Source organism: Lagopus muta, chromosome 2, assembly GCF_023343835.1.
Source record: "Lagopus muta isolate bLagMut1 chromosome 2, bLagMut1 primary, whole genome shotgun sequence".
NCBI lineage: Eukaryota > Metazoa > Chordata > Aves > Galliformes > Phasianidae > Lagopus > Lagopus muta.
In genome coordinates, this window is record NC_064434.1 from 71,428,598 (window position 1) to 71,443,742 (window position 15,145).

The 15,145-nt window shown below is 41.0% G+C and overlaps 1 protein-coding gene across 1 annotated transcript; it reads left to right on the forward strand.

Moving 5' to 3' along the window:
- Positions 1 to 508: 508 nt before the first annotated feature.
- On the forward strand, positions 509 to 15,033 carry NTPCR (nucleoside-triphosphatase, cancer-related). The gene is made up of 6 exons (XM_048935002.1): positions 509 to 679; positions 3,530 to 3,692; positions 4,764 to 4,860; positions 7,327 to 7,536; positions 12,433 to 12,517; positions 13,494 to 15,033. Exons 1-5 carry the CDS (start codon positions 646 to 648, stop codon positions 12,499 to 12,501), a joined length of 573 nt encoding a protein of 190 aa, XP_048790959.1. The 5' UTR covers positions 509 to 645; the 3' UTR covers positions 12,502 to 12,517; positions 13,494 to 15,033.
- Positions 15,034 to 15,145: the final 112 nt, after the last annotated feature.

Consider the following 15,145-nt stretch of genomic DNA (forward strand, 5'->3'; position numbering starts at 1 on the left):
TGATCTGCTCCTGGGCACCGTGCTTGAGCGAGCAGGTTGGACTCAGTGGTCTCCAGAGGTTCCATCCAACTTCTACTATTCTGTAATTCTGCGTTGTGACCCAAAATTCACCCAGCTTTGTTGCGAGGCAGTCAATGAACCCGCAGCTTACCCTTCCCTTGCTTATCTGCATGGAGCTATCAGATGACTCATTTATCTTTTTATTGATTGCTTTCCTACATCCCTGATCATGTTGTTTACTGAAATGGGTTAAAAAAACAAAAACAAAAAACAACAACTCAAGGGAAAGCTTCTTCCAACTTAATTTCTGAATAAGTAGGTCAAGCTGACTGTAAAAAAAAAAAAAATAATAATAATTTAGGAAACTAATTTATCCTCTCGTTCCCTTAGCCCCAACTCTTAAGTAACATCCATCCTACGGGAAGCACTAAGGCAGGAGCCAGTCCATCCAGGGCTTCCTCAGGGTACCCCGTTCTCCCCGCGAGGGCGCAGCGCCGGACTCTTCAACCTCCCCTGGGTGCTGCGCGGGGCCGTCGGGAGAGAGGCGGAGCGAGGGCGGTGCTCCCGCCGAGCTCCTGCCTCCAGCCGCGCCGCGCCGCGCCGCGTCGGCTGTAAAGGGCGGAGAGCGGTCCGCTGCTCCCCGCCATGTCCAGGCACGTTTTCCTGACGGGACCCCCAGGTAACGAGGCTGCCTGACGCCAGCAGCAAGAGGAGCCCGGGAAGCAGGGCGAGGGGAAACGGCGCGGCAGTCCAGCACCTGGTCCGGCCTGGCCGGCGGGGGATGTAAGCCCGGGGCAGGGTGGGAAGCAGCTCTGGCAGCACCTCCGGCTGTACTGGGCCCGGCCGCTGCCTGAGGGGCTGTCGCCGCTGTCCTTCCCGCGAGTCGCCTGCTGATACGTCCCGAACTTCCTCACGCTGCATCCGTTTTATCTCCCGGCCCAATTCTACGTACTGCGCGCTGCCAGGTGCTCGTGTGCTGCTCCTGGCTCCAGCTCCGCGGCTGGGTGTTGGGCAGAAAAATGTCTGGACAACGAATCCCACTTCAACTAAACATCAGTTTTTAATAATTTCGTAGTGGTTTTGTTTTCCTCCTTAATTGTAGTCATCTAGCTCTTGCAACCTAAGTCACATACAGTTACAGAGTAACAGTTGGTGTTGAATAGTAGGCCTTGGCTGGAGAGGTGTTTTGTGGTGGCAACGGATATGATTATAGAATTCATTTGAGTTGGAAGGGACCCTGAAAGGTTATCTAGTCCAGTATAATTCTGTATAATCCCCCCCTCAGATACTGAAAAGCTGCTAATCCTGAAGGGAGAGAGGGATGCTGCATGAGCTATGGAGTTAGTAAACACATCAGCACACTGGCAAAGCTTGTTTTAATAAAGCCATGGGCTTTTTTTTTTTTGTCTGTGTGCGTGTGTGTGTGTGAACCTTTGGAGATACTTGTGTGGTCTGGAGTTAAAATAAAATGTTATGGGTAAGTTCAGGTAGAGATACATTCCACTGGCTTTAGTCATCCTTTCTATTCGCCAGAGCAGAGGCAGTCATCTGGCAAGTACAGAGTAGGGTAAGCTGGTTGGTTGTGTTCATTTAACTGAAATTGAATGTATCGTTTTGATTAGATAAACATGTAAGTTTAAGCTTTCTTAAATTTAGTTTTAATCACTTCAGCTTGCTTTGGCAATTGACGGAATGAAGGTAACCAAATCAGAGATTAGCTGAACTAGTATAAATTCTTTTACGCAGACAAGGGCTTGGAAAGATGGCAGATATTGGTTGGTTACATGTTTGTTATTTTGTTGCTGTTCAAATGCCAGGAATTCCTTTGACTTTAATCTTCAGAAATCATATTTGAGTAGATGCCCTTGGAGCTACATTGGATTTTGTCAGTGATGTTTTGGCCTGGAAAAGAGGAGGCTTCTGGGGGACCTTAAAGCAGCCTTCTAGTACTTAATGGCAGACTACGGAAAAGCTGGACGGGAACCTTTTTATCTGGGAGTGTAGAGATAGGATGTGGGGTAATAGCTTTAAATGGTTTAGATTAGGTATTACAAGAAATTACACACTATGAGGGTGCCAAGGCACTGGCACAGGTTGCCTAGAGAAGCTGTGGATGCCCCATCCTTGAAGGACAGCTTGGATGGGGCCCTGGGCAGCCCAATCTAATGAGAGGTGTCCTTGCCCATGGCAGGGGGTTGGAACTGTTACCATTAAGGTCCCTTCTAGCTCAAACTATTCTGTGATGCTAACTCTGCTTAAAATTTGGGGAAGGAATTTGATATACGCATACTGAAAAGACTTCTCTTGGCATCTTTATGCACATTGCAATAGTATATATTCTTTGTCTCCAGGAATTTAATGTTTGAATTGTTTTTCGTGCAGGATAATTCTATTTTTAAAGCAGATTTTCTTTATAATAATGATTAAAAATGAAGTGATAACATTAAATTTTGAGAGGCAACACTCCTTTTTTTTTAAGCTGAGCTTTGTCAAGGGATTTACTTCTATGAAGGTAAAATAAGGAAATAGCTCCTTTGTGGGAACTGAGGGTATCTGGAAGATGGCCAGCATTCACATAGTAGAAAGTACATCAAATAGTGCTAGGTGGTGTCAGCTGGGAAAGGTCTTGAAGATCTATATTAGAGTGGGAGGATGGATTATAGGAGCCCAGTTTAATTCACTCAGGGAGAGACTTCAGGAGGTGTAAAGCTGGGTCAGCTATGTGCTCGGACCAAGTTGCTCCCGGCCTTATCCAGTCAGGTCTTGAAATCCTCACAGAATGAAACTGCATAGCCTCTGTGGGCAAGTTCTTCCAGGACTTGATTGCCCTCACAGTAAAAAAATGCTTTTCCCGTTATCTACTAAGAACCACTCTTGCTTTAATTACTGTAGCATTAGAAGTCTGTTTTTTTGCCATGTAGGATCTGATAACTCAAGGGTACGGAGCAATTCCAATTTCTAGGACAGAACAGAAGTAGTGTGTGCTTCATCCTGCTGGAAGTCACACCTCTGGTAATAGCAATCAGTTTTGACCTAATCTAAAAAGAGAATTAATTCATTTCCATTCTGGAAAAATAACGAATAGCAGTGATAGACCAGGAGGTTCTGTCTCTACCAGGAGTCAGCCTTTCAGCTAGCTTAGATACCAGCTGTCTAACAGTATGACTCTCACCATGGGCTGATCTCTTGTGCATTTGCTTGTCTTGGGGCAAGCTCTGTGGCCTGTCCAGGCACAGTCTAAGTTAAGAAATTCACTTGTAGCCTGAGGTATTTGTACCATTCTGTTTTGACTTCACTGTAGACCTACTTAAAGGATAATAAAGCATTTTAGTATCAGTACAGCATAGGCTTTAAAAGGTGCTTCTATTCTTGCTTTCCCTGCCTTTAAGGAAAAAAAAAAAAAAAAAAAAAATTTGCAAACTTGTAATGGATGTTCCTGCTAAATCACATAATTGCTGTGATGTTTAAACATAGGCTTTTACTACAGAAGATTAATGCCACGCACTCTTTGTTTCCTCTTTATTTCTAGGGATTGGAAAGACTACTTTGATCCAGAAAGTCACTCAAGCACTAAAATCCTCAGACGTTCCCATTGATGGATTTTACACAGAGGAAGTTAAAGAAGGCGGCAGAAGAAGAGGATTTGATGTTGTCACTTTATCTGGAAAACAAGGTCCTTTATCTAGAGTTAGGTACTGAGGTTTAAATTGTTTTAAGCCACTTGTTTGATGCTTCTCTAGTCTGTCAGCATGTTAAATGCCGTTCCAGAAGGTGATTACCAGCTCAGATATGGTTTTCATGTCATGTCCTTTGTTCAGTTCTCATTTTCTGGCTGATTCCTGCATTATCTGTGTAGACACCATATCGCATAGTTTAAAAAAGAAAATGACCTAGACAAGACTGGTCTCTTTTACTTCATATTTTACACCAGATAGAGCTTTTATCCCGAATTCAGGTCTCTTTGGGATACAGTGCATAGCTTGCTGTAGTCAGGAGAGAAGATTATTTCTTTCTTCCAGCTGATTTGTGAGTACAGAATCTGAAAATTAAAGATGAATAGCACTTAATGTTGTATTAAAGAGCCACCAATTGGCCCACAAATCCTGCATGTGAATTTGAAGAAAAAGGGAGCCTGAGTCCCACTCAGAATAGGGTTTCAGGAGTGCAGAGCACTTTCTTAATTTACCAGGCTACATTAATGATTCCTGCGCAACTTCGTCTAGGTAGGCATGATATTTCCATCACATTCAGACATAACTGACCTGACCAAATAACTTGCATACTACTAACAAACACGGCTCACCCAGAATAGTGTGATGCTGTACATACAAACTGAGTATTTTTCAAAGACTGTTTAAGTGTTCTGCAACCTATTCTGAGCTTTGGGTTGTTGCTTTGATGCTGTCTAGTGTCACATTGCCTAATTCAAAGGCAGCTCCTATGCCTGCAAGAACTGCAGGTGTATATTTTGATTTCATTGCGAATATCTCTATTACCTTTTATATTTTTTTTTGTCCTTCCGCATAGCATTTGAATTTAAGCTTATATAGTACTGGAGGTAGCTTATGGTATATTTGTTATCTGAAAGTATGCTGTCTGCAATATTACATAATGCATTGCTTTCACGGTTTCTTTGCTTAGAAGAATTAAGAGCAAATTGACTGACTAGAGTAATTATTCTAGTAAATCCACTTGAAATGACTGCAGTAAGTTCTTGCTGAACTTATTACTTAGAAGGATTTGTGTGTGTCTTTCAAATTTAGTTCTGATTCTTCTACTTCAAGACGTGAATGTCGTGTTGGACAATATGTTGTAGATGTTGCTTCATTTGAGCAGTTGGTTCTGCCTGTGCTGAGAAATGTGAGTATTATACTAAAGCTGCTGAAAAAATGGATGCTTCATGATAATGATTGTTATTGGAGGGCTCTTCTGCAGCATTCAATTTTGATGTTAATAAAGGGTCTCATTCTTGAATTTCACTGATTCTGATTGCCTTCAGGATCAGGTAGCAGAAGGGGCAGAGCTGTTGTGAGGCGTGAGATTGCTTTGCCTCTCCTTTATGTGACATTGTCCTTTGGCCAGGCCCACCTTGGGTTGAGAGACAGCCAATAGGAAATTGCTTCCCATGCCACCACCTTGCATGGTAGAAGGCAAACAAAATGTACAGGTGGCTTACTGCATACAAGTGGCTTGAGTTAGTGGGCCCACGAGAAAGGATTTTGTCACTGTTCCTCTTCATGTCCTTTTTTTCTCCCTCTTTCTGCTCTAATTCCATTCCTTCAGTAGGAACATTATTCGTCTCTTGAATCCAGTAATTACTTTTTATTACCGCTGTGTAAGTGCAGCTTGGTTTCAAATGATGCAGCAATCTGATAATTTCAGACTTAGCCAACTGCAGAAGGAGTGCTCTGTGACAAGACTTACTTAGTCTTTTTCTTGTCCTTCTCTGGTCATTCTCTGCCAGCAATGCAAGCAATATTATGATCATCACCCTTTTTCCTTCTCCTTTCTCTCTTACCCAAACCTTTCCCCCTCTTCAAAATTAAACAAGAGCAGATCTGACTGTAGTAGGCAATGCAACATCTGACTTTGGCAACAGCATGTCATCAACTGTGTGCAGTAGCTGCTGAACAGTACTGCTAAAAATCATCTTGTCATTTTTCTGTGCTACAGAACCTCAAGGGGTCAATGAAGAAGGGATTTCTTAATGAACTTAGAGCAACAAAAACCAAAACCAGATGGGTGTGAGGAATGAAAACAGGACAGAGGATCAATTTCTTGTTTTTGTCAAGGAATGTTAAAGTCTGAAAGAAGGGAAACAAAGATGTCAGGGGCAAGGGAGATCTATGAAGGGATTTTAGATAAAACAGCTACTCAGGAGAGAAATGACTTGAAAACATTTTAGGATCCATGTTAAACAGTTCTTCCACTTTACTGGAAATAAATACGTGGCCTTCACAGGGAAAAATATTTAGATTTCCTTTTCTTCAGGTTCTGTGTAGCATGGCTGCTATTGGTGTGTGTTCATGGTTTTATAGAGGAGAGTTTGAGTTGAGGTTGATTCATTCCTCACATCTGAGACTAGTGGAGAGTAATTTTTAGTTAACTTCACCAGGAGAGGACAGCCAGAGCACTCTCTTTATATCACACTATATAATGAGAAAGAAATGGAAGATGATTGTTCTGACATGAGAGAGGAGAGAAAGCTGGCAAAGGCGTGATTGTTTATCCAAATAACTTTGGAGAAAGTTGCTTGTTTTGAGAGAAGTGCTGGTTATTGCCATCTTAGACTCTTTCATTTTGGTTTTCATTTGGTGTTTTTTGTTTGTTTGTTTTCAATTTTGGAGATGCTATCACAATGTGCTTCTGCATCGCTTGCTTTGATGGCAGGTTCTGATCACAAATCTGATGATCAAGTCAATTTTGTGGCAAGAGCTTATGCCAAAGCAGCAGAGCAGACAGAAACAGAAGGCACAGTGTGAAGAACAGTGTTCTTGTTTCTGAAGAGATCAGCACATTTTTCTTTACAGTTTGACTCCTGCCTTCCTATTCTACTTTGGACAAACTGCATTGGCCTTTCAAAGTTTTATCATGATGTAACAAATACTGGAGCCAGAGGTGAAGATCCTGAGACCTGTCCGAGTCTGCTCACTCCTGTGCATGTCTCAGTTTGCAGCACTGAAGGCTCAGCTGACACAGACAGAACTGCTCCTGTATGAGCTGATGATGAAAAAATAACCTTCATAAAATCTGAAATCTTACTTAAAGTTTGGAAGCTGTAGACAAGGGTGTAAACGTCTGATGTGTTTGTTTGGTTGTTTTTGTTTTTTTGTTTTGCTAAAATAGTGAGGAACAATCTTCTAAATTTAAAATTGTTTTTGAAAGGCATTCTGTAGCTACAAGCTTCCAACATGTAATGCAAGCCATTCTTAATTATTATGTTGTGTTGATATTGATTTATTCTAAATGCAGAATTCAATGTTTTGAAATGTTTGGGTCCTTCAGATTTAATGAGAGCAGTTCTTTATTGTCAAATACCTGGAGAATTCTGCTCTGAAGGAAAAATGATATTCTGAATATTTCCTGTCATCATAGCTGGTATTTATGCCATACATGTTTTCTTATCTTTCCACCGGTCTTTTCCTGAAATATAGATGACAGATTTATAGTTGGCCAGCTATCAGCAGCAGCAGCTTTGATTTTTCAGTTTTCCCCAATATTGCAATGGATTTATTTTGGAGGTACTTTTTATTAGCATAGCAGTTATTTCTGCTGCTTGTTTGAAGTTCCGTGATGTTTACAATCTCCTGATGCACTTCTCCACAGGTAAACCAGGGCGCTGATGCAGAGAAAAAGATTTGCGTCATAGATGAGATTGGTAAAATGGAACTCTTCAGCCGGGCTTTTATTCAAGCTGTTCGTCAGATGCTGGCTGGCTCTGGGACCGTGGTACTTGGAACTATTCCAATACCTAAGGGAAAGCCACTGGATCTTGTTGAAGAAATAAGAAGCAGGAGAGATGTTGAAGTGTTCACTGTGAGTAATATTAAGTACCCTTAAAGAGCCTTCTGTTCTGGGTTGCGGGTTTGTATTTGGCTCTGTTTAAAAACTGATTGTTGCTACCATTTGCTAGCTGTGGAGAGTTTGTATGAAATAAGCCTTTTAGTTTCCATTTGGTTCTTAATGGGCAGGTGTTCACCTTATTAAAAAAAAAAAAAAAAATTAAAAAAAAAACCACACAGCTGGCTTTGCTTTTGAGAGGCTGTAGAAGTAATGATGTCGTTGCTTTTAAAAGTTTTCTTACTGTAGTATTACTGCCACTTAAGTATTCCCTATTCCTGAGAGTTAAATCTTTTAAAATACAGTCAGATTTCTTTTTATGTTTTGCAGGCTGGCTTGCAGAAATATTACCAGTAATCATATTCAAGGGGAAAAAAAAACAGCAGTAGAGTTTGCAGAAATAATTTGTGAAAGAAAGACACTTGTAAATGGAGTGTGCTTTCTCTGGAGTCAGTGAAACAACTTTAGAATTCATTCTGTTGTTTTACAGATGTAATATTCAGGACATTAGGGCCTCAAAGTGATTTTCTGATCAGTTACAGAGAAATTCTCAAAAACTTAACAGAACTGCCTGTTCACTGGGATACGTGTGAGGTTTCCTTAGCATCCGTAAGTGCCCTCGATACTTTACAAAAACGAGCTAAATGCAACCCCCTCTCCTTTCAGTTATTTTTCTGCTCAGTGTTATTATTGCTAGTAGAGAATAAAGCTGTATATCTGAAACTGAACTGCACATACCCATAAATTACAAATACAGTGATCGAGACTTGCAGGTTCTGGCTTATTGGCAGGGGTAATAGGCTGTAGAGCAGAATGGTACTGCAGCCTGCTCTTGAGTGGAAGCAGATCACAGTGACTATAGGTCCTTTCTTCTAATGCAAATGAATGAGGAAGGAGAAAAAATCTTAAGAATGATCTTAATTACTGCAGAGAAAGCAAAGCCTCCATCTTCTTTTTTTTTTTTTTTCTCTTCAAAGCAAGAACTGCAGTGCTTGGAAAGGGACCACAGCTTTCTTTTGCTCAGTGGTCCCATCATCATCATCTTTATTTTGTATTTCTTAAATGAAAAACCTTTTTGGGTGCTGAAGCAACCCTAGCAGCAAAAGCAAGAAAAGATTTCTTTCCCCTCATAAACATTCAACTCCTACCTTTCCCTCAGAGATTAAAACCCACGTTTCCCACTGAGAAGCCAGTGTGGTGTTTGTTGAGCTGCTGAACAGGGATGTGTGTGAATGTGAATGCTTTATGGTGGTAGAATTGGGAGGAGATGGAATGGAGAAAGCAACAGTCACTTACTGCTTAGGATGCAGCCATGGCAAGGCAACAATGTGTGTTTCCTTCTGTCAGAAATGGTGCTGGAAAACAGTATTTGGCTTTTCAAGGACATTTCAAGCCTCATTCTATCAGGTGGTGTTCTAGAGGCTTCTGCTATTCGACCCCAGGTTATTAGGTGTGTCATGCCAATACATCACGTTTTCAAATGTAATGACCTGTACATTTCAGTAGAGCAATGTTTTCTCTATCTGAAAAAAAACCTTTACTAAAAATGAGCCATTCTGTTTATGCTGCTGAGATTAGTGTGCAGGTTTCTTTGTTTAAATGCAGATTTCTCTGTTGGATCATTTACCCAAAAGCAAGGGTGTGAAATGTGTGACAGACTGCAAGAGTATCCAGGTGACAAGGGATGTGCTGTGCTGAAGGCTATGCAGGAGAGCATCTGTCTCACTCCAGTGACACACTGCATGCTCTTCCTCAGCTGTTTAAAATAAGCACATGAGCAGGAACTGCTGCTGGAGACTCAGTGTGTTACTGGCTGGAGTAAACACTGAATCACCAGCTACTTTCTTGAAGGACTGTGGCATGCAGAGAACCTGGAGTGCCCAAATTACTTGTGGTTAGCTTTCTCTTGCTGGCTTTTATGATGCCCGAAAGTGTGCAGACATATGTGGCTACCTTCCAAAAAATTCTGTCTGCTTTGTCACTTAACATGGAGTTAGGTTGCATTCAAGTAACTCAGCAGAGCTTTCTGATCCTTCTTTTATTGTCACAAGGATGGTTCTGATGTTTGATGTTAAGGGCATAGACACAGCTGTTGTGGGTTTTATAGTCCCTTCTGTCTTGAAAGCATATTTAGTTGCTGTAAATGGGCCCAGATGCCCTAAAAGTAGTTGGGATTTGGATCCAAATGTTTAATTTATTACATTTAAAGCACTTAACGATAGGAGCTCTGATATTTAACACATTTTTTTCCATTGTTACCCAATTCCATTTTGCTGAGAACTCAACTTTCCAGTGAAAGTAGAAAGACTCTTTTTGCAGTGCCCAGATCTGTGTAGTTTTGCAGACGCAGATAACTAGGATTATATATCATATGTATCTGATATATAACTAGGATTGCTTTATCCCTAGCAGCTGGCATGCCTTCATTTTCTCCCATTTTCCTTTCTATTAATTTTGTATTTTAAAGCCCCTTAGTGAGGTTTGGTTGTTTCTGCTTTTTAAGAAAGCAATTAGTTAAATGGACAAGAAGAGGAGCTTCCAGGTGAACAAACTACGAATTCTGTTCCATTGGCAGTACCCGAATGGTTAGGGAAAGGAAGCTTCTGTCCTCTGCTCTTGCATCCTTGGAGTTTAGGTGCTCATAGAATCACAGAGTGGCCTGGGTTGAAAAGGACCACAATGACCATCCAGCTTCAACCTCCTGCTATGTGCAGGGTCACCAACCAGCAGACCAGGCTGCCCAGAGCCACATCCAGCCTGGCCTTGAATGCCTCCAGCGATGGGGCATCCACAGCCTCCTTGGGCAACCTGTTACAGTACGTCACCACCTTCTGGGTGAAAAACATTCTCCTAATATCTAACCTAAACCTCCCCTGTCTCAGTTAGAAATCACTCCCTCCTGTTCTATCACTATCCAGTGATCATTTATTCAAAATTATCTAAGTGCTTAGTAAAACACAGCATCTGTGGTTGCCTTTACTCCCTAAAAATCTTCCCATCTCTTTGTACATTCACTACAAGTACTGGGAGATTTGTTCTGTCTGGGAAAGCTGCCTGTGCAGAATGTCTCCAGACCTTAGGAGGAGGCTGATATCTATCAAGCAACCTTTGCAAAATGGTTGTGAGAATTTCCCAGTACTTGGCACTTTCTCTCTGATGCTCTCACTGGACTTCTGGCATGTAGGTATGGAAGAGCACAGATAAAATGGAGTATTGTTTTCGTTGGCTCTGAGACAGTGGGAAGAGCTATTAAATGTTCAGAAGGTCCTTTGAAAGTCAGGATGTCAGGACACTTGCTGTGAGATTTAGAGCTTGGCTCATCTGTGCTCTGTGCCTTGTTTACCTCAGGGTACCTCAATAGTCTTACTGAAGAGCAATTGCATTCTTTATTGTCTTGCTCTTTGCTATTGTGGGGCTTTCTTTTTATCTAATAATAGTCTTGGAATGATGCTCAATAAAAACAGCAACACTTTCAGGGAGATCTTCCTGCCCTTTCCTCTTTTTTTCATTCTAAATCACTTTTTCTTCAGTCTCACATTGATTTGCTCTCTTGAATTCAAGTGTCATAGGTGAGACCACTGTCTCAAGGTTTACAGTGTTGTTTTCCAATGTTTTGATAGGATGTCTGTGACAAATAGCAATGGGTGCCTAGGTTGAATTTTTCTAGATAGGGCTGTCACTAGTTTGTTGATGATGATGGTGACAATAATAGACTTTTTCCTGTTCAGTACTGACTACGGTCTATACTGGGTGGAAGGAATGCAAATCCATGTGCCCAGATCTTAAGTGTAGCTACAGGGAATTGCTGGTGGAGAGCTTTATGTCATGTATACTGTGGTATCTTTTCTTTCTCTTCAAACTTTGTTAATAGATATGAGTGCCCTAATTTTTTCTTTTTGTCTCATCTGTCTTTGTGTGATTTCCTCCTGCCCTTTCTGCAGAGATCTGAGCACTGCAGCTATTTCCTTAAGCTTTTTAAATGAAGCTTTTACTGATATTTAGCAATTTTTTAGCCCTTTCACCACTCCAGCCCACTCCCCAAGTGATGGTTGAGCTAGTAATGCTGTGGTCATGCACATAATGCAGGTGACTGTATCAGGACAATCTTTAAGAATGGGAAATTTGCAACCCCCAGCCCCACAGTTCTGTACTGTGTCACTGCTGTATCCAGGGGCTGAGCTGGCCAGGAAGTTGTAACATTGCTTTGGCAATTTACAGTAGTCTGCAGATGCTGCAACCACAGGTGGACCTGGCAGAAGACAGGGTGCTGGACTGTATGGATTTTCACCTGGGCTGGTGTTAAAAGTCCAACATTTCCAGGGACTGGTAAACAAAGGACATACCTCAGTGCACTATAAAAGTTCCCCAGCTTTTATCCCATAGTTTTATTTCTCTTTCAAGGTGTTTCTGAGCTGCAGTGCTAAGGCTTCTCATTGCACAGTTGTGCTGTTGTTAAGCCAGTTCTAATTTTTTCATTGAGGATGCTTTTTACTTGCCCTGTCATCGATAGAAATACAGTCTGTTCAAGCACTGAAGGTGTAAGACCTCCTCTTTATTGTAGAAAAATGAGGTTTAGTAAATGGAAGGGATTTCTAGTAATGGCAGAAGTACTCGATGGTTTTTTGAGCAATTTCTGTTAGTTATTCAAGCCTTGGGTATCCAAGCAGTGGGTATCCATGAGTAATTAAATTGCATGCAGTTTTGTGGGTTTAGTTTCATGTGTTGTTGGTAGCACAAGAAGGCTGGTGTTTGACACTCAGCATTCCCCCACCAAGAATGAAATGTATTTGAATTTCTGTTTTGTTTTTGAAGTAAAACATCATATGGAGGTTACTCATCCAATTACATCTGTTTTAATTTCTCTTTTTCTAGGTCAGTAAGGAAAACAGGAACAACATCTTGCAGGACATCTTGGCAGCTGTGGAGTCATGCAGGCAATGAAGACCTTTTCTTGCTTGTAAAGCTTTTATTACTTCATAACTAAAGCTTTTATTTTTATAAAACATTAAACTTGTGGATGTTCTAGTCTGTCCTTCCTATGTAAGCCCCTGAAGGGTCACTAGAGCTTCCTGGGTAAGCAAGGTAAAGCTGCTATTGCTCCACAATATGAAAATTAAGATAGAAGGATTCTTGTTTATCCCATTCACAAGCTGATCCATTTAAAAATTCAGTAGATCTGTAGTTAATGTGAAACTCCAACTTGGGTATTTGAAAAAGTAGACTGTCTGACTGATCCTGTTTCACCATGTAAAAGCAATTAGCTGCCAAGTGTCTTGGAGATCTTTGCCTTTCAGAATGTTGAGGACATTTCTGTTGGAGGACAATTCATGGTCTGTAATTCCCATGCAATAATGTGCGTTGAGGAACCAGAACTTGTGGCCTTGGTGTGACAGAACATAACCCTTTTAGCTTCATGAGACTGAGTCAAGTCTTGACGTGTTTTCCATGCGGAGTTTATGAGGTCAGGATCGACCTAATACTGCATGTGTCTCTGTATGGGGATTTTCAAGCCACTGCATTTACTGATACTTTTTTTTTTTTTTTGCTTATGTAGTTTTTTTCCCTTACTCAATTCTGTACACACATAATGGTTAGTGGTGATATAAGGAGTGTGTGAGAGTATTAGACAATGTATTTTTTTCCTCTGAGGTTTGCGAATGTATTCACAGAAAGTGCTACCACCTAATCAATTCTGCATGTTGTTAAAACAGAATTCCCTCCCAGGTGCACACTTGTTCACTGTATGATTTATAGTCATCTTTGGCTGTAAGTTAAAGCTTCAGTTGGTTCTTAACTCTCGTGTTCAGTTCAACAACTGTTAAAGTGAGCAAACTAAAGGCATTTTCAAGCATCATTCTTGTTACCTGTTTCTGTGTAAACTGATACCAGTAGTTCTGTGTATGTGGATGGGAACAAGCATTTTTTTTTTACAGATGCCCTGGTGCTGGGAGCTTACAGGAAAGAGAAGAGACACTCTGCATTTGGTTAACAGTCTGGTTCTGACATTGTCCCTCTTCAGATGGGAGAAGGGTTAAAGGACACAGTGGCCCTGTTCCTTGACAGCTCCATTACACAGCTATTCTGGTCACATTAATTTGGATAACAGTACAGCTTTCACGTCTGGGAAAAAGAGAATTCAGAGATCCCCTCCTTTAGGAATATGGAGCTCTGGCCTGCTTTTCACAATAAAAAGCTGTGTCTTCAAGGTCTTCATAATCCCCTCATTAGTACAGGCATCTGACTGTTGTCAGACAAGAAGGATGAAGGGCTCCAAATTCTGCCTGTACAGGACTTGCAACAAGAAATGGAACTGTTGTGAATGAAATATGTCTAGCTCCTGCCCCAGCATTTACCATTCATTGCCTTTGGTAGCAGTGGCTGCTGTTTCTGCTTTACTCTGTTATTTACTGAACACAGTATAAAGCTGGAGGCTCTTGGAATAAAAATCTACCCAGCCCAGAATTTTTGATGACATAAAATTATTAATTCTTTCATGCCCTTGTTTAATTTGCTGAACAAGGAGAGGATACTGGCCACTGTGACTTTTAACATACTGATATATTCGAAATGGAGTTACTGGAAGGGAACAAGAACCTCATTCAGAAAGGAGATGTTTATGGAAGCCATAATCTAAATTTAATTTCTGAAATGCAGGTATCTAAACTATGGAGCCTGGGAACTCCTGCAGTGGTTGCTTGGTGCTTTTTGTTGTCTGTTTGTTAATTTTAAATCCAAAGCATTCTTAAGGCACCTTGTTAGATAACTCAAGACAAAGCACTTTCTTAGGGCTGTGTGCCATAGACTTTGGAGCATAAGCCTCTCTGTTCTTACATGCTGGACACCTGATAATTTCAGTGGAATGAGTTAAGCTATAAAGTACGCTGTAGAATAATATTTCTTTCAATGATTAAATAGTTACCAAGATTCTCAGAAGTGTTAAAGAAGGTCTGACTTTTAAATCTAAAATGGAGATATTTGATACTTAAGTAAAGGCTGGGAAGGGGAATTTCTTCAGGAGTGATGACAGCAGAGTTCAGATTTCCAAACTGCAGTTCAGGCAGTAGTGTTAAGAGTTGCATCACCTCGTGATGTTTGTTCCTCATAAGAGTAAGTATATTGCCCTGCTCACTGCATTCCATAATGAGACTGGAAAAAAAAGAATCTTCAGCTCTGCTAAGTTTTGAGCAGCGTGCTGATGGGACCTTGTTTAGCGAGGGAAGTCAATCACTGGAACAACTTACCCAAAATGGAGGTGAATTTTTCCTTCTCTGCTGTGAATGAAACATCAGCCTTTTAAACCAGAGGGTATTTTTTGCTGCTGCCATTAGTGGCTCTTACTTTTTGCTGCCTGGCTCTAGATTGGTGAGTCGTTTTGTTTTGTTTTTTTGTTGTTGTTGCTGTTCTTTAAATCCATCTTCTGAGCTACACAGTGCTTTTAAAAGAAATAAAGAGAAATTTTGTGATCTGTGTTCAGCAGGAGATCCTAAATGGTTTCAACAGTCATTTCTGGCTTTTGTGTTCTGAGACAGTCTTAAAGAAATGACTTGCCTGTCCCAAATATGCACTGAGAAAGCAGTATTACCAA